We start from the raw sequence: 19,565 nt of genomic DNA, 5'->3' as shown, positions 1-19,565 counted from the left end.
CACGAAGAGGATAGCTCACGTTGAATGTTTTGAAAGGAAAACTACATGTGAGAGTTAGGTCACTAGGAGCGAGTAAATACTCATCCCAGGTAACCATTTGAGACCACAAGTGAGTGTGGCTAGTAGCATAGTGGGAAATCTAGGTTGATTTTATTTATGGTACTGTCAATCTCCTATTGAACCCCAGCCCTTTCAAAGAGACTCGCTTTCGAAGATATCGCCCAAAACTGCAATTCGGTATGCATAGGAATTAAACCATTAAATCGAAACAACTGCTTTAAATTTTTTTTATTCGTTTTCTGCTTTTTCATTACATTACCAAGGTTTTTTTTACCATTTCTAGCCTTTGAACTCCTACATATTTTATAAAGAAGGGATGGTGAAAATAATAGTTTTTTTTAATCGAACGTCTCCGTTTCATATCTGCGCAGTTTTCGGCACCAAAAAGTGCTGACCAAATTTAGTTTAGTTTTCAAACTGCACCCATTTTCTGTTTAAATTGATTATCATTTGGTTTGAATTCATTAGTCAATCTAAGAAATAAGTTACTTCACTCCGACGATGGACAATACCTCTCACATTCTAAAAAAGCAACGTCGAGCCAAAACAAAGTTTTACGTTCGTTGGTTGATATTGACAGCAACGGAAAGTTTGTGAAAAAAAATATAATTTAAAAGAGAAGGAAAAGATAATCATCGTAAGTTACGCTTTAAAATGTGTACTGTTTTTTTTTTGTTTCTGTTTGTGTATAGTAGATCTATTGTTATGCTCGCATATTTTCAATGCGCTTCGATATTCTCGATTCAAACTCTGTTCGAAAAAAAAAGACAGATACACTGAGTTAGAGCATGTTTTCGTGGTGAATTTAAAAAAGAGGAATGGGTGGCTAACGGATGGACATTCTCGCTCATTTGATATTACGAATTGTATAATGTTGCTTTCGATGTGGAAAGAAACTGCAGCAGTCTAACTGTAAAGATCGTCATCTCCGTTGTCACCTGGATTGCTCGTCGGTTGGTTGGGGCCCTGACCTTGTGAGCTGGAACCGCCCACCTGACCACCTGGGAATCTAAAATAAATAAAATAAAAATAGATTAGAAAACTGCTCGCATATAAAATTCAACAATTAACGTACCTGAAGTTGCTTCCGAAGCCACGAGATTGCTGCAGCGTTTGGGCAAACATTTCGTATTTTCGGATGTCGTTGTCAGATACGGAGCGACGGGCAAATTTCATTGCCTCTTCAAAGTGGGCACGAGTAATTTCCGGCACTGGATCATCTTCGTCCATCTGAAAGAAAGAAATGACTGATGAAAATTATGCTTCAAGAAAAACAACAGCTAGAAACTCACATCCATAGCCGAGCTCTGTTTCTCCGTGCGTTCACGCTCCCGTCGAATTTCTGCTTCAATTGCCTGACGAATGGCCAACTTACAGGCACGTTGGCAAATTTCAGTCAAATCTGCACCGGAGAATCCCTGAGTTACTTTAGCCACATAGGTTAGATCAACATCGGTCGCAACCGGACTTTTACGTAAATTGGCCTTCAAAATGGCTTCACGGGACTTGTCGTCCGGCAGCGGAATGTAAATGAGCTGATCGAGACGACCAGGACGCAGAATTGCTGGATCAATTATATCGGGTCGATTGGTGGCACCAATAATGAAGACGTTCTTCTTAGCGCCCATACCGTCCATTTCGGTAAGGATCTGATTTATGACACGATCGGCAGCGCCACCAGCATCTCCTACGTTACCACCACGGGACTTTGCGATACTGTCAAGCTCATCGAAGAACAACACGCAAGGGGAAGCCGAACGAGCCTTATCGAAGATGTCACGTACATTGGCTTCCGATTCACCGAACCACATAGTTAACAGTTCCGGGCCTTTGACCGAGATGAAGTTAGCCTGACACTCGTTGGCAATAGCCTTGGCCAGCAAGGTTTTACCGCAACCTGGCGGTCCGTAAAACAGTACACCACGCGACGGCTGCATGCCGAATTTCAAGAACTTATCGGGATGTTCGACCGGATATTGCACCAGCTCCTGCAACTCCTGTTTGACGTTCTCCAAGCCTCCGATATCGGTCCAGGTCGTATTGGGCACTTCGACAACCGTTTCGCGTAAAGCCGAAGGACTTGATTTAGTCATAGCGTAGCGGAAGTTCTCCATCGACACGGCAAGAGAGTTCAGCACTTCGGCATCGATTTGATCGTCTTCCAGATCGATCAAATCCATTTTCTCACGAATTTGCTGCAACGCAGCTTCAGAACAAAGCGAGGCCAAATCAGCACCGACATGGCCGTGAGATTCAGCAGCAATCTGTTCCAGATCGACATCATCAGCAAGTTTCATGTTCTTAGTGTGAATTCTCAGTACTTCCAACCGCCCGGTTGCATCCGGAATACCAATATCTATTTCCCGATCGAACCGACCGAAGCGACGCAGTGCCGGATCAATGGAATTCGGTCGATTGGTAGCAGCCATTACAATAACATGCGAACTCTTCTTCATGCCGTCCATCAGCGTTAGCAGCTGGGAAACAATACGACGTTCCACTTCACCGTGCGTTTTCTCACGTTTCGGTGCAATGGCATCGAGTTCATCAATGAAAATGATAGCCGGAGAGTTTTTCTCTGCTTCCTCGAAGGCTTTTCGCAAATTGGACTCCGATTCTCCGGCTAACTTCGACATAATTTCCGGACCGTTGATGAGGAAGAAGAACGCTCCAGTCTCATTGGCAACTGCCCGGGCAATTAGGGTTTTACCGGTTCCAGGGGGGCCATACATGAGAATACCTCTCGGAGGCTTGACACCGATGGCCTTGAACAACGATGGATGTCTCAATGGAAGCTCAACCATCTCCTTGATTTGAGCCAGTTGCTTACGACATCCACCGATATCATCGTACCCAACAGCGTTCAGAGCTTCCTCTTCCTCTTCTCGCTTGATCGGATCACCTTCGCAATGAATAACCGTATCCGGAGCAACAATACAGAACGGTGACGGATCTGCTCCGACCACCTTAAACTCGACAGCTCGCATGCCTCCGCGGACGATGAAGGTATCGTCCTTGTGGATTGGTCGATAAGCCTCCAAGAAGTACGGTTTCAAATAAACATCGAACAGATTGCCGGTCAAACCTTCAACGGTATCGTCCAGTGGGAGAATGTGTACCCGTTTGCCGTACTTGACATCCGGACAGGATTGGATCGACACGATGTCCCCCAAACGAACGCGCAAATTGTTACGCACAACACGATTCATGCGGATTTTCTCATCCGGGCAGTGCTCGTCCGAGAGTACGATGCAAACCGTTTCCTTGCGTCGCTTTCCCTTGAGCAGCACGGTATCCCCGCGGAACAGTTGCAGTTCGTCCATTTTAACCTGCAATCAGGAAAGATAGGGATATTAAAAAATGTGAAAACGACTTTTGAGTGGCAGGGTATTCAGTCTACGTAAAGTTACACTTTACGTTTGCTTGGCGGTTTATGTTGAATCGTTAGGTAGTATTAGAGGTTCAACATAAACTGCTAATACACAGATGAGTCAAAGACGAAACGTAAAAACTAGTATTCAAGTTTATCACGTTGTTGACTTTCATCGACAGGAGGAAATGTAGTAAAACGTTTAACTTGGTCAAATTTTAAAGGAGATTTAATTGAGAAATATCAATTCTGATGAAAAAATGAACAGCAGGAGAGGTGGCAAAATCAGGATCGGTTTGCTCGGATTTGGATGAAACTTTGGTCACTGAAAAGTATGACAAAAACCTTTAATATTCGATAACTTCCTAACAACATATTTAAATTACCCAATATATTTCCATCTTGATGTTATATAAAACGTTTCACCTAAAGTGGGATAATACCGGTCGATCATTTTTTTTTTATCAAATATTAATTTTGCGCTGCTTCTACTTTTCGAAAATTAATTTCGTCGTCTTCAGGGTGCAAAGACCCACAATATTATTCATCAAGAAGTAAAATGATATCTTCGGATTAGCAAACAGTTTTGAAGTCATCGTTTGGACATTTTGGTAGTTTCAACTGAGGATAAGAGTAAACTCCATCTACTGATTTAATATTAAAATCCGCCCGATTCTCCCCATCCCTCGTCTGTCCACCTTCTCCAGCCAAACAAACAAGATTTTTATCGATTTGTTTTATTCTTGTTAAAACGGAGAGCCGTCTTGTTGACATTACTCATACGTTTGCAAAGAGTCTTGCTCCTTAAGTATATCGGATGATCGTTACTAGTTTCCGGAAGTACCGGGAAAGTGCTTATGTGTTCCAAACCGGAAATCACTCCGATGTCTCGGAAACGGTAAAATCCGGCTTCTGGTTTCGAAAATTCAGGGTAGTTTTTATAAAATTGCAACCTGCCATACAGAGCGATAATTTAAAAAAAAAAACCTGTTTCAATCCCCTAGGAAGTAGTGTAATGATGCATTGCTCATATTACTCATAAAATCATGAATATTACTGTAGAATTCGCAAAAACAACTGCTCATTGATTAAAAATAGGAAAAATTGTTCGGACCTAATCTAATAAAATCAACAAATCCTGTTTACTCTGTAGTTCCGGAACCGGAAGTAGTATCCAGAACAAATGTAGGAATTCCGTATGAAACTGTAAGACTTTTCCTTTGAACCTAGGGGACGGGTATAGCGTAATGGGTTAATCAATACCTTTCACGCAGCCCTTCTGGGATCGATTCCCAACCCTGCACATAGTGTCAGAAAGTTTTGCTGGCCCGAAGAGACGAATGACCTTAAGGTTAAAACCTCTATAATTGAAACAAAATAAAATAAATAAATCCTTTGAACCTATAAGTTTGTGAAAATCGATTTGACCATCTTGAAGAAAAGTGAGTGATATCCTTCTTGCAGTTTTTGATCACTATTTCCAAAACTTCCGAAACCGGATTCAGATGATCGGAATAGCCGAAGTTGGTTCGTTTGTCAGCAACAAATATGATCTACAAATTGAAACATTTTTGAACCTAGTTAAACCTAGACTTACTATCTCATGCTCTATTTCGATTAAACCAATCAAACGAAATCAAACGAAGCGAACCTGCTTTTCTGTTATTTTTGCATATGTAAGTCAAGCTAAACAGCATGAATCAGCAGCATAAAGCATGTAGTAGGATTATTATAATTATTATTATTATGGGAAGGTGGGGCAAGACTGCCAGAGGGGATAGTGTACCACCCCCACAATTTTAACATAGAATGAGCATTTATCATAAATATAAACATTTGGGGTTGTTCATTGAATATCCACGATATAATTTCATATTGCTTCAATTTTTCTCATTTATTTATTTGGTCGAGAAATCCAAACAAACCAGATCTTGTAATTAGCACACAGATAATATATGAACGAGATCTTACAAAATAAGAGTTTTTCAATTATTCTCCATTTGCTAGGGTTTCATTTTAATGTCAAATCATGGGTATACCTTTTAGTTGAATATTTGTTAAAAATTGAATATCGATAATTGATTTAACAGTAACATAGTACCATGATTTGGCAATCGGTTCATAACGGGGCAAGTTCGCCATATTGCTATGGGGCAGGTATGCCATAACAGAGGATGAACAAACCTAACCTCAAAGTCGATCAGTGTTGAAACATTCAATGTAAACATACAACTAAAAGCAGATTCTGAACGATGGTACGGACATACAAGAGGGTTTCTTTGCGTAAAAAGTGGTCAAACACAAGCATGCTTGCTGCAATTTAGTCAGTGCACGGTGGTGGCTCAACAATTCGAAAGGCGGCTAAAGAGTTCGACATGCCGAGGAAAACTCTAGAGAAGTGATGATAATTTGTTTAATACATGTAATATCTAAAATAAACGTGAATCTTATGGATTGTATTAAGGAAAGCAGTACAGTAGAGAAAATATAATTAAATTACGCAGAAAATGTAATTATTGTTAGGGTGACGGTTTTGCCCCACAAAGAGGGCACTTATGCCCCGCACTAAAAATTTTGAGCTGCTCAACAAGCCTCCGAAAATTGCATGTATTTATTACCGAAATGTTTTGTTTAATCGAAAAACTCCTGAAAGTACTTCATAGACGTATCAATTATCAAAATCAAGCGTTGATTTATTGTAGAAACAAGAAAATTTTTAGCATGGCACACTTGCCCCACCATCCCTTATTGACATCACTACACCACCGGCACGGTATTACTGTACTACCGACTGTGAAAATTACATTGACATCGCGAAGCTTGAAGTTCCGATGTATGCTTATCAATCAAAAAAATCCAATTCATTCACATTCTTTAATTCTTACGGTCGCACTTACCGAAGGTCGGATCAGGATGAATTTTTACAGTAGCTTTTGAGACAATGTGAGCTTTAATTCAAACCAAGATTTGTGAAAATCGGCTCAAGCATCATTTTCTTCACTACTTTCGGGGTTTCCGAAACAAGAAAAGGAGGGACCAGTAGTGAACGAATTAAGTTTATATGCCCACAAACCAACAAGTTCTGCAAACTAAAAGAATTTATCAAACAGTTCTATGGGATTTGTACCTGTTTTTTCACCATCGTTCGTGAAAAAATACCCTCGAAATTGGTAGTTCTCCCTCTTATTACGCTGTAGTTCCGGAACCGGAATTCGGATCCGGATAAAATGCTCTAAACGTTTTCAGAAATCTAAAAGACCTTTCATTAGAATCTTAGTGTGTGAAAATCTGTAGCCATTTCCGAGAAAATTGAGTGCACATTTACTCTCTAATTTTCACAAATTACCCTGTAACTCCGGAACCGGAAGTCGGATCCAAATTAAAGATAATAACAGGCTGTAGTACCATAAGACCTTTCAATTGAATCTTATTTTGTGAAAGTCGGTTCAGTCGTCTCTGAAAAAAGTGCATATTTTTTCCATTTTTTTTGTGCGTGTCACCATAAATAAAATAAACATAGATGTCCCATTGTACGGAGACACTAACAGCGCTTCTAGTGAGAAACGGTTGTACTTTTTCCATTAGCTACTTTGGTTGTGTTAAATGCGCAGGCAACTTTGTGCGTGCATTTTAGGAGCATTTTCGCACCCATTCTACACCAGACGGCGCTTTTGGTGTCACGATTTGCTCAACTACAGTTCCTTTACACTGGGGAATCTAGGTTTATTTTATTTATGGTGTCACCCTGTATCTCCGGAACCGAAAGTTGGATCGGGATGAAATTCAATAGCAGGCCGAGACTATGAGACATTTAGTTTTAATCTAAGTTTGTGAAAATCGGTTCAGCCATCTCTGAGAAAAGTGAGCGCACATTTTTGATACATACATACACATACACACACAGAGACATAAGCGCAGTTCGTCTAAAATAGCCTACTTTTGATCTTTGTTCGGATCTTATTTCTGGTTCCAGGGTGAGATTTTAAACCGTCATTTAGAGCGATAATGAAAATAACGAAGGAATCGTATTAACTAGTCAAAACTGTTTATAAATTGAAAAGGTTATGCTAATGTATGCCGAACAAATTTTTTGATGTGGAACACATCTTTATTTTCTATATAGGGATGCAAATCAGAACTCAAGGAAAATACACGTAGAAATGTGGTCAGGTTTTAAACAATTACAGCTCAGTCTGTTTTGTATCAATTATTAATATTATTTAATTGGAAATATTTCTAAGAATCGATTTGAATGTGTCAAACCAAGTCTTTTCAATTATAAATTATTGAAATTTTGATTAGTAGTCTGCTAAAAATCTCCGGCATACCGGATTTCCTTGCCATAGTCAACGGTTTTGAAGGAGTAAGCGATATATCAATGAGAAAGCATCGCTCTGATTGGTCAATAGATGCAAAAGCGAAGCTGTTGGAAACACGCGAGTCTATAAATAGAAGCAAAATTATAGCTAACGTTTCAGTCCTACGCGTAGAGGTAGGTTGTTGCTAGACAGCAAGACAAAAAGTGCCATAAAACGATTTGAAGCTTTAATTGGTATGCTCTGATCTTGTGTCATGCAAGCTCGGATGAAATTCCATGTAATGTCGTTTCGCCTGAGAAATTGGCAACTACCCAGGGTAAACTACCCGATTGATAATGAGAAAAAGTTTATAGCTTCAACTGAAATCGCAGAATGGTAGAAAAACTTAACGCTATAAAAATAACTGCTTGCATACAAAACTTGAACACAAGCTTGGCGAAGAGAAGCTTTAATATCAATAGCGTATCGCAAGTATGTACAAAAATATAATTGCATACATTTGGGATATTGGTGTAATTTAGTCGGCTATAAAACAAACAAAGTTCGGCGTTGGTTCCTAATCAAGATAATCTAGGCAGACACTCGTGCAATTACGGATTCAAAAGGTGACGATTGATTGAATTGTTTGATTGTAGATCATTAGAAATTTTGCTTGCTGTTCCACATCAATGGCGCAAACAACCCCATGGGGCTGATTCTTGTAGTTTTTTGTTATACAATATGCAAAGAAAAGTTATTTGAAGAATCCCTTAGTAACAATAGTGAAAACATGAGTTATATGAGAAAGGCATCATAACACCACTAGGTGGATTAAAACAGACAGACGTCAGTTAACTCGTGTTCATGTGAAACCGTATACGTTTTTTACTGAAATTTATTTTTCTGATTCTTGGATATGTTAGATTTCTTGTTTCACTGTTTTCAAAAGACAAAGTATAGGGCTCATCCGGACACATAATTTTCGACTTGAAATTCTCAACGAATTCTTTAAACATACCTAAATATTGTAATCGTTTTTCCCATTATATTTCGCACAATTTATCCCAACAATTTAATATTTCTAAATTCAGTTTCAGGATAAATTATTCGTTAAAGAAAGTTAAATATATTTTCGGCGAGCAGCATTAGGTTTCACGAAAGGTTAAAACCAACAGAGAATCCATTCGAACGTGGCTTTATTTTCTACGCGCTCATTAAGGTATCTCGAGATTTGGCATCCCATTGTATTCGTTCTTCATTTTTGTGTGAAGCTTTTATAGTGCGGTTTTACCCCATAGTAAGTGCGGCGATTTTCCGCGGTCCCAAAAATATTGGATTCTTGGTTGGTCACTTCTGCGCGACTTGGTACGAAAGCATGGAAGCTACATAAAGGTAGAGCTAACTTGTGTAAAAAACTTGATGTAATGGATGTTTTTTTCATAGTGCCCGGTTCTATTCCTATATTATGAAAATTGATTTCAAGATATTTAAGTCAATTGGACAAAATGGATAATTTCCAACGTGTTTTTTAATGAAAGTCGTTATCTTTCTTCATGAATTGCACTTGTTTTGTTTGTTTGAAATAAGTAAACATATTTTTATACTGCAGATTATTTTTAACTAATGCCAAATATTTAAACTTTGTTTCTATTTTCTGGAATGGAATTGGTGAAACGGCAGAGCTCCTTATAAGGTTCATTCTCTCTGATGCGGTCGTCGAGTAAATTCGATACGAAACCCATATATAACCATAAAGTGAATTTCTACGTTTTGTCTTCGACTCATCAGTGCGTCAGCAGTTTATGTTGAACTGCATACGCCACCTAATGGTGAAACACTAACCACTGAGCAGACATAAAGTGCCGAAAAAAAAAACAAAACTATGTGACGGCGTACTGACCGCCAACAAATTGTAGGCTAAAGGTGAAACGTAGAAATTGAAAATATTTAAGTGTAATTAGCACAAAACCAGCTATTATGCGGTACCAAACCCTCTAAATAAGTATAAAGTAAATGGCATTCACTTCACTTCTTGACATTTATTACGAAATATGTGACACATAAATAATAATTTTAAACATGAAACAAGTCATGTACACTTTTCTGGTTATTCACGAGGTATCAAACCCCCAAATGACATTATGAGAAACTATGGCTCGGGTTATATGACTTTTAATTGCTGCAATTAGTTGTACCAACAGTCATCTCATTAGTAGAGTCGTCATATTATTTTGCCGATTACTCGACTTTTAATCAATGAATTGTGATAAAATCGGATACAATATCTTTGCTCCGGCTCTTCGAAGCAATACCGCAGAAAAAAGTAGTTTGATTTATAGCTGTCATAGCGACGCGAAAACCCGAAACGAATGCACATATTATCATATTACCCTTAATGGTATTCGTACTACTGGAGTCGTTACACCATTTACCATCTCATAAATTGTGTTGTCCATGACCAAGCCATTCGGGATCATGTAATTTTCAAATCAAATTGAATCTTCAATTATTGATCAACAATAATAAACCTAAATCTGAAGAGGGTCGCTAAACGTTTCTGCAAAGCAAAATCTATTACACAATTAAGTCATCGTAAAGCTAGCTTAATTTTAATTATCTTCAATTCCCGGAAGGCGATGAGAAACTAACTTTGGAAAATTGTATAACTGTTTGCGATCATGCCTATATCATGAAACTTGAATAAAAGGCTTAAAAGTAGAATTAGGTGAACTCTTCTCATAATTTTTTTTATTATATTCAAAAGGATAAATGTCAATGACCCTTGTGTATTCTTTTCTGTATTATTGTCAAATTAGTCTATTGGAGCAATGGGTGAAAGCATGCAACATTCCTGTTTTGCCACTAATATAACATCGTTCTTATTTTGTAACATTTTTCTTACCTGCGACAGCGAAATGACCGAGTTGTCATCGTTCACTGCTTCGTCCACAATTAAACGATTGGGACGATCCTTGCGCTTCAAAATAGCTGTCGCCAAATCCTCACTTCGATGACCAACAGCGATTGGTTCATTTTGGGTTGGCGCGGGCAAAGAAAGAAAAAAGAAATGAGCATTAATGGTTTTCCAACACATTTCCCGTACGTTTCGTGCGACTAAACACTGATGTGGTGTTTCTTTGTTGAACATGACTGATGCAATTTTCAGGTTAGAAACATCCGGTAAACGAATTTCAATAATCATCTTACAAGACGATAATACCTAATCAATTAAAAAGTGAAGGCAAACAAATTTATCATACTTTATTTTATGTTACAATATTCTAACTTCATTTTTAAAGATGATGTTAATTTTAGGAAAGTCTAATTTTTAGACATTTCTGATTTTTTATTATTTCATGTTCAGGCTATCAATAGTATTACTCTATGGAACAATGGATAATGGGTCTTAAAGTTACTCAATATACTTCGTCATCAAAACTGAGTAAAACAAGTTCGCTTTGACCACATCATGACAAACGAAAATTGAAGCAAATGGTGCAACACCATTACCAATACTACTAACGTGAAGAAAAAATTCTTACCGAACGACAGAACCACTTTACCGGTTTTAAACCTATTAATACTGGCTTATTACTTACCTCTTTCCTTCCGCCATCGTTTTCCAATACAGACGATAGTATCAATTGGTTCTTGAAATGAAAATTAAATCGAATTTTCCAGCTACAGATTCACAAAAACGCAACCTTACTTTCAAGCTTTCTTTCCTGCTTTTCAGACGCACAGAAAAACTTCCCTTCCTTCTATTACGATGATGACTCTCCGACTTTCAAAACTCTACTGACAGTCGATCGACAGCGAATTTGACAGCCTAAAATTTGCCGAAGGTCGACTCTTTGTCGGTTTCGCTGTTTAGCAGTGATGGAAGACTTATTGACGTGTTTGCATTTTACAGTTTTTGAATTCGATAGAATGGCGATTCTTTTTTAACATCTGTCGCGTTTTTTGGGTTAATAAGTCAGCTGTCAATATAACCAACTGGATAGGCATTTCGAAAGATGCACTGATTGGTAGCTTAAATAATAAGTTTAATCTTATGTCTGGTGTTAAAATTGTTACTCTATGAATCATAGTTCACTTGCAATTCCTTTTCAAACGAATCCCAAGCAACCAGAAATTCCACAATTACTTAAAACAGAGATAACAGATATACAGGCTCGAACCAAATTTTTCAAAAGCCTGTGTAAATTTTAAACTTGCTATACGTTGGAAACCCTACTGCCACCTACTCGACTATTTGCCGATATCTTTCAAAACGTTCCACTACGTTCCGGAACGATATCTAAATCCTCATGCCTGTTATAGAAATATTCCATGTACAACAATTTTAACAATTATCACACGATTTCCCCAACTGTTAATAGCAACTTTTTCCATGTCGCATAATCCACACGAGAATTCGATCGGAATAAACAAAAACAAACTTGTCATTTTAACCAACAGCAAAACAAAAAATCCTTACCTTACTTTACCTAACAGCTATAGGCATGGGGTGTTCTTTGATGTATCAAGAATACGTCTCCACATAACTCGGTCCCTGGCTGCTCGTCGCCAGCCACTCAAGGCACGGACGCTTCTGAGATCACCCTCCACTTGATCGATCAATCTTGCTCGCTGCGCTTCTCTTCTTCTTGTACCAGTCGGATTAGATTCAAGAACCATTTTCACTGGGTTGTCGTCCGACATCCTTATGACATGCCCAGCTCATCGTAGACGTCCGATTTTAGCTGTCCGTACGATAGGTGGTTCTCCTAGCAGCTGTTGCAATTCGTGATTCATACGTCGTCTCCACGTTCCGTCTTCCATCTGCACTCCGCCATAGATGGTCCTCAGTACTTTTCTTTCGAAAACACTGAGGGCGCGTTGATCCTCAGCCAGCAAAGTCCAGGTCTCGTGGCCATAGAGAACAACCGGTGTAATGAGCGTTTTGTAGATGGCCAATTCCGTGCGGTGACGTACTTTTCTCGATCGAAAGGTTTTTCTGAGTCCAAAGTACGCACGATTTCCTGCCAAAATACATCTCTGTATTTCTCTGCTGGTGTCATTGTCGATGGTCACCAGTGAGCCCAAATACTCGTCAATCACCTCGATATCGTCACCGTCTATCAATATTCGTAATGGGAGGCGTAGTGTTTCTTCTCTAGAGCCTCTTCCTCTCATGTATTTTGTTTTTGACGCATTTATGGCCAGTCCGATACGCCTAGCTTAAGCTTTCATTCCGATGTAGGTTTCCGTCATCTTCTCAACGAAGCCAAAAATTGTACGGACTGTTGGAAGATCGTGTCACTCGTGTCGATCCTCGCTCTTCGAATCACACCTTCCAAGGCAAGAACAAGATACATCACCTTGCCGTAGCCCTCTCCGAGATTTGAAGGGACTCGAGAGCGTCCCAGATACTCGGACGTAGCACATCACTCTATCCATCGTTGCTTTGACCAATCGCGTCAGTTTATCCGGGAAGCCGAATTCGTGCATGATCTGCCATAGCTGTTCTCGATCGATTGTGTCGTATGCCGCTTTGAAGTCAATTAATAGGTGATGCGTGGGTACGTTGTATTCACGACACTTTTGGAGTACTTGTCTTATCGCGAAAAACAAAAATCCTGCGTGAAGTGAATGTTGAAGTGCACCCAAAATTGTGTCTCATGTGGAAACGGCACCCAAATCCTGTCGTGTTGATCTTTGTGATATCTGCAAGTGTTCACCATGTAGATTGAGCAAATTTTACACATAGTTCATATGTGAGCCTGTATATTTGATTTCTGTGGTTCCAGTGAACATATGAACTGTGGTTAAACCAACGCATTGAATTGAATGTATGAATTGATGGCAAAACTCCGGACAGCCGGCTGTCCGGAATTGTATGAGTTTCGGAAGGAATTTCGTATTTTAGTAGGAAGCACATATTAATACAAAACACGATATAATTGCAACGTATTTTCGGTAGCCGGCTACCCAGAGCAATACACACACGATAATATTTTCGGTTACTAGTGGCAACATGTATCGAACTAACAATCCTACCTTAACCAAGTAGATCTGCATTCTGATGTGGCCAGCGTCGGTATTGATCAGCATGCAGGTATCAATACAGTTTACACGTTGTGAAACTACGTGCTATTCCCAAGCAAATTGTATCGCATGTATATTGGTTCGAGTCATGCTTATGAGGGATACTATTTTGGAAGCTAAGTATATTGTCGATTACACTCATGAAACCTAAACTATCAAAGCAGAGAACTTTTTCTATCGTACAACCATCTAAGGATGACAGCGGTGTGCTGAGTTTGACTTTAGAATGTCAGGTGACAACCCTGTGAAATTTGTGATGATTTGAAAAGTGTTGGCGCCATAAGCGGCCTTACACGAGCATTAAAAATGTCATTTTAAATGATGACTAAGTAATGATGTATTTCAAATTTGTTAGAAATTTCGTCATTACTGCACCATTACACGTTCATTAAAATGATATTATTTTTTATTAATGACATTTTTAATGACTCGTGTAAGGGCCGCTGTAGAAATAACTCGTTACCGAGTTTTAGAAAACGAAACTAGATTTCGGAAAACTCTTATGGCTACACTATGCGAAAATAGTGGAATGGTTATTCCAGGTGATGTAATATTTGAGTTCAAAAATCAATGAATACTGAAAACTGTAGATTCAAATTGTGGTCTTTATTATCAAAATGACAGGGAAAAGATTTTCACAAGGCTCTCACTTAGAATTTTCTTCGCTTGATGATTTCTGGTCGCCAGTTCACCGGATGAGATTCTTCTGATGCCTCGTCATCCTCCTTGTAGATTTTTATTGTTTTGTCAGCCTCGGTAGTAATCAACCGTGAGCCGGACATGTCGAACGTCATTGAGAATATACCGGCCTCGCTGTCCATTGAACCTGGTTGGACGGCAGCTTGGAATCGTTGGAAATTATATCCGGTTCGCCAATCCCAGAAGAACATTGTTCCGTTGTCACCACCAGACACCAGTACACCTTCAGGATTAACGGCCATGCAGTTTACGATGGCATTGTGACCATTCAGATTTTGGATGAAGTTGCCTTCCGGACAGCGCCATTGTTTGATGTTGTCTGGCGAAGCAGAGGCAAACATGTAGAGTGAAGGATGTAGGACTATGCTTCGAACACTCTTTTTGTGATTAGTTAAGGTGCACATGCTTTTGCCCGCAGCTAAATCCCACAAACGTACGGTTGAATCGTGACTTCCGGTTATTATCTGTGGATTTGCCGCTTGGCAAACTACACTAGCTACTGTATTAGTGTGTCCTGTTAATGTATGGACATTAACTTTTGTTCTCATATCCCAAACACGAGCTGTCGAATCTCTACCAGCGGTTACCAAAACATCAATTGTCGGGTGCAATGCCATAGTGTACACCGCAGATAGATGACCATGGTAATGGCGGATAACCTTATTGTATTCCAAATCCCAACATTTCACTTGTCTATCTTCACCACAGCTAAATAGATACGGGTGTCGGGGACTAACGCATAATCCTCTGACCGTACTAACGTGACCGGTTAGTGAGAGTTTTAACTTCCCACTAGCCAAATCCCAAACTTTAATAACTCTGTCGGCAGCGCCGGTTGCAAACCATTCATTGCCCGGTTCCACAGCCACACATCGTACCCATCCCAAATGACCAGAAATTACTCGATACAATTTCCAAGGCGCATGCCATTTAGGCTTGGGTATCGTTGGAGCTTTCTTCGGAAGAATTTGAATAGCGTTAGAGCTAGTATTCTGGGAAGTGGGATTTGCGATAGGCATTAGCGATGTTTGACTGGAGATGTGATCGTTTTCACCATCGGCGGTTATTGCTAACACTGTGAATTGATAAGAACATTAATGACTGCCTACCATTGAACAACTTAAAAGACATACCATTATCTTGCGTCGGATTGGACAACTCTAGTTTTCCACTTTCAACTCGTTTGACGATGGTATTTTTAGATTTAGCTGCTCGATCAAAGACTAATCCATACGAATCGCGCGCTTTGATTGAAAACTTCATTTTCTCCCTAGAATACACAAGAAATTAGTCGTTGGATATATTGATTACCTTTACCTGTTTACAATTTTTCATCGATCTCCGGCATCAAAGCTTGGTTAGCGACGAAGAAATCATGGGTTCGTTTTAAAGAGCGAAACACCAAAGTGTGCACAGAATGGCGTTGTACTTCCTCCATTAAATGCAATTTTTTCACTTGTAAACTTTTTCGGAACAACAATAGAATACAACCATTAAATAGGTTTACAAACTTTGGATAATGCGAGCAGCAAAAACTGAAAAGTAAATTTCGAATTTCGCGTTGTTTTGGTTATAAACATTTGATAGTGCCAGATATGACAAGTTCCACGACGTAATAGCAAAGGTTCCAAATCAATTACATACACGCTGAAACCATATCACTTAATATGAAGTAATCGTTAAGGGAAAGTTCCATAGCAACATCACAAGTTTGGAAGGTTGTAAAAATACCCCGAATAAAAATATTGTAAAAAAACAATACGATTTGCTGTTAAAAAACCTGCCACAACTATGCTTCGACCGTTGAAAAATATTTTAATGTATTGTTATACACTATTCAACTAATTGTGAAAATGATATTTACAATAGAATATATAGGTTGTTAAGTATCGTAACAATTCAAATCATGAAGTTTTCTCATATATGTTTTCTTGGAAAACAATAAAATGTACAGTTTGCATATTGTTTGAAACAGCACGTGTACAATAAATTCAATTGTAGAATCGTAGAAACAATATATTGAATCTTTGGAAATGAAAAAATCTTGTCAAGATACAATAAAATGTATTGTAACCCATATATCTAATTGTGAATCAATTGTTTACGCTGTACAATCAATGGTTCATTTTTTTACGGGACCGCACACAATATTTTGTTATTTCCATTCACTTTAATGCCTCGTAAGATAAAAATATAACAAATCAAATAGATTCTTAGTAAAAATTCTAATTGATTCTTACTCTCCTGTTTCAACCGAGGGGAATGACAATAATTCATTTCGTTATTGGTGATAAAATATTTATTCAACTTTGCAATACTCCATATGACTGATTTTCTACATATACCAAAACTATGAGAAGTCAGCTTCGCTTTTCCAGTTACGTTGTTATTATTATTCATTCATCTAGAATTCTCATGAATAGTTTGTTAGCATACTGCTTGGTTTCCATGCTTGCTGGTGTAGAAAATATCAGTGCGACCCTCGTCAACATCTCTCAACTGACAGCAGACAGCGCTGCCAACTACCGTCATCAAAAGCGCGCGAGTGGTTGACGTCTCATGTTTTTTTTATTCTTAACTGAACTACCAGGTCAAACGGACGTATTAAAGTTATAATAAAGGGTGATTTTTTAAGAGCTTGAGAACTTTTTTAAACAATAAAACGCATAAAATTTGCAAAATCTCATCGGTTCTTTATTTTAAACGTTAGATTGGTACATGACATTTACTTTTTGAAGATAATTTCATTTAAATGTTGACCGCGGCTGCGTCTTAGGTCCATTCGGAAAATCCGCTTTTTTATCGACAAATTTTGTTCAGCGATGAGGCTCATTTCTGGTTGAATGGCTACGTAAATAAGCAAAATTGCCGCATTTGGAGTGAAGAGCAACCAGAAGCCGTTCAAGAACTGCCCATGCATCCCGAAAAATGCACTGTTTGGTGTGGTTTGTACGCTGGTGGAATCATTGGACCGTATTTTTTCAAAGATGCTGTTGGACGCAACGTTACAGTGAATGGCGATCGCTATCGTTCGATGCTAACAAACTTTTTGTTGCCAAAAATGGAAGAACTGAACTTGGTTGACATGTGGTTTCAACAAGATGGCGCTACATGCCACACAGCTCGCGATTCTATGGCCATTTTGAGGGAAAACTTCGGAGAACAATTCATCTCAAGAAATGGACCGGTAAGTTGGCCACCAAGATCATGCGATTTGACGCCTTTAGACTATTTTTTGTGGGGCTACGTCAAGTCTAAAGTCTACAGAAATAAGCCAGTAACTATTCCAGCTTTGGAAGACAACATTTCCGAAGAAATTCGGGCTATTCCGCCGAAATGCTCGAAAAAGTTGCCCAAAATTGGACTTTCCGAATGGACCACCTAAGACGCAGCCGCGGTCAACATTTAAATGAAATTATCTTCAAAAAGTAAATGTCATGTACCAATCTAACGTTTAAAATAAAGAACCGATGAGATTTTGCAAATTTTATGCGTTTTATTGTTTAAAAAAGTTCTCAAGCTCTTAAAAAATCACCCTTTATAAATCTAACTCGTTTGTGTTCGGTTTTTTCTTTCGCGGTGACAAATCCTGGTTTTGACTCGTTCCACAGGTTATGGGCCCAGGATCGCGGAGCGCGTACGGTTAAAAATCGTTCGGGAACCGGAAAGAAAAGTTTTAGTGCGGAAAATTTTCTCGCGTCGTTCAGTGGCAAAATGGCGGATGCAAAAGTCGTGCTGGAACGGCTCAGCAACTTTAACTGGCCAAGCTGGAAGTTCAGGATCGAACTGCTGCTGGTTAAAGAAGGGCTGCACGATGTTGTGATGGCACCGAAGCCGGAAGAGGTCACTGAGGCGTGGAAACTCCTAGACGGAAAGGCCCGTGCTGTGATTTGTTTAGCCTTGGAAAATGACCAATTGTGCCACGTCATGGGTGCTACATCAGCGAACGAAATGTGGATAGCATTGAAGAGCTATCATGAGCGTGATTCTCTCACGAACAAAATTCATGTGTTGCGAAAATTGTTTTCACTGCGACTGGCGCCTGGTGGTGATATGGCGGCTCATCTGATGCAAGTGACTGAATTAGTGCACAGATTGAATTCGATCGGTGAAAAACTAGAAAATCACCTGATTGTTGCCATTATTTTGTCGAGTCTTCCGGAGAACTACAATGCTCTGTTGTCGGCTTTGGAGAGTCGTCCAGTGGAAGAGTTGAAACTGGAATTTGTGAAAGGAAAACTTCTGGACGAATGGCGGCGCCGCAGTGAAAATAAAACGGTAGACAGAGCGATGAGAGTGTCCAATCGTTTCGATGGTGGTGAGAAAAAGAAAATGCTGTGCCATTGTTGCAAACAAGAAGGACATTTTCGGCGGGACTGTCCAGTGTTGAAGGCAGGCAAACAATCGAACCGTGACAATGCAAGTGTCAAAAACAAATCGCAGCAGAAAGCGAAGGTATCAGTGTCACAGCAGGAAGAAGAAAAAGAAGAAGATTCAGTGTGTTTCTCGGTGGAGTCCAACGATTGTGCTATCGGTGCGGGCGAACCGGGAGATAATAAATGGTTGCTGGATTCCGGTTGCACAAAGCATATGACTGGAAAAGCGGAGAATTTGGCTGTGCTCTCTACGTCGAACGAAGTCGTTTGTATGGCCAATGGCAGCAAAATCCCTGCAAAAGGTATCGGTACTGGTAAGCTACCAGCAGTTGGCGGAAACGATGAGTACAAAAACGTTGACATTAAAAACGTGTTGTTCGTGCCTGGTTTGTCCGGCAATTTGCTGTCGGTTGGCCGCATCACTGATGAAGGATTCGAAGTCAGATTTGAATCTGGTGGATGCCAAATACTGCGAGGCGGTAAAGCAGTTGTTGTCGGAGAGCGGAAGGACGGCTTGTATTATTTGAAGCAGCCAAGTCAACAGTGTCTAGTCTCATCGGTTAGCCATTCTGGTATGTGTCAGCATCTTTGGCATCGACGTTTGGGCCATCGTCATCAAGATGCAGTAAAAAGGATCATCAGCGAGGAAATGGGAACCAATCTGAAGATGAG

General features: G+C 39.5%; 2 protein-coding genes across 3 annotated transcripts; both read right to left on the bottom strand.

Annotated features, from left to right (window-relative positions):
• Positions 1-273: 273 nt before the first annotated feature.
• Positions 274-11,530, bottom strand: LOC131435581 (transitional endoplasmic reticulum ATPase TER94). Of its 2 annotated transcripts, XM_058603623.1 has the most exons (6): positions 11,438-11,526; positions 11,328-11,378; positions 10,631-10,733; positions 1,353-3,389; positions 1,136-1,290; positions 274-1,069 (listed from the first exon to the last, which is right to left on the bottom strand). In XM_058603623.1, the coding sequence occupies exons 2-6, from the start codon at positions 11,342-11,344 to the stop codon at positions 967-969; spliced, it is 2,415 nt and encodes an 804-aa protein (XP_058459606.1). In that variant the 5' UTR covers positions 11,345-11,378; positions 11,438-11,526; the 3' UTR covers positions 274-966. The 2 variants fall into 2 exon arrangements, with proteins under 2 accessions (XP_058459606.1, XP_058459605.1); XM_058603622.1 differs by having other exon boundaries at positions 11,328-11,530.
• A 2,873-nt stretch (positions 11,531-14,403) lies between these two features.
• LOC131438371 (pleiotropic regulator 1) lies at positions 14,404-16,114 on the bottom strand. The gene is made up of 3 exons (XM_058608370.1): positions 15,843-16,114; positions 15,651-15,787; positions 14,404-15,592 (listed from the first exon to the last, which is right to left on the bottom strand). Exons 1-3 carry the CDS (start codon positions 15,953-15,955, stop codon positions 14,469-14,471), a joined length of 1,374 nt encoding a protein of 457 aa, XP_058464353.1. The 5' UTR covers positions 15,956-16,114; the 3' UTR covers positions 14,404-14,468.
• Between the last annotated feature and the right edge of the window lie 3,451 nt (positions 16,115-19,565).

This window comes from Malaya genurostris, chromosome 3, assembly GCF_030247185.1.
Source record: "Malaya genurostris strain Urasoe2022 chromosome 3, Malgen_1.1, whole genome shotgun sequence".
Classification (NCBI taxonomy): Eukaryota; Metazoa; Arthropoda; class Insecta; order Diptera; family Culicidae; genus Malaya; species Malaya genurostris.
This window is presented reverse-complemented; position numbering and strand designations above follow the sequence as displayed.

Bases quoted from the DNA above. Each gene is read 5' to 3' on its own strand.
- LOC131438371 (XM_058608370.1), bottom strand. From the start codon at position 15,955: ATGGAGGAAGTACAACGCCATTCTGTGCACACTTTGGTGTTTCGCTCT. The intron at 15,788-15,842 runs GTAAACAGGTAA...TGTGTATTCTAG, and splicing joins CCGGAGATCGATGAAAAATT to GGAGAAAATGAAGTTTTCAA. The intron at 15,593-15,650 runs GTATGTCTTTTA...ATCAATTCACAG, and splicing joins CAATCCGACGCAAGATAATG to TGTTAGCAATAACCGCCGAT.
- LOC131435581 (XM_058603622.1), bottom strand. The intron at 1,291-1,352 runs GTGAGTTTCTAG...TCTTTCTTTCAG, and splicing joins AACAGAGCTCGGCTATGGAT to ATGGACGAAGATGATCCAGT. The intron at 1,070-1,135 runs GTACGTTAATTG...TATTTATTTTAG, and splicing joins GGCTTCGGAAGCAACTTCAG to ATTCCCAGGTGGTCAGGTGG.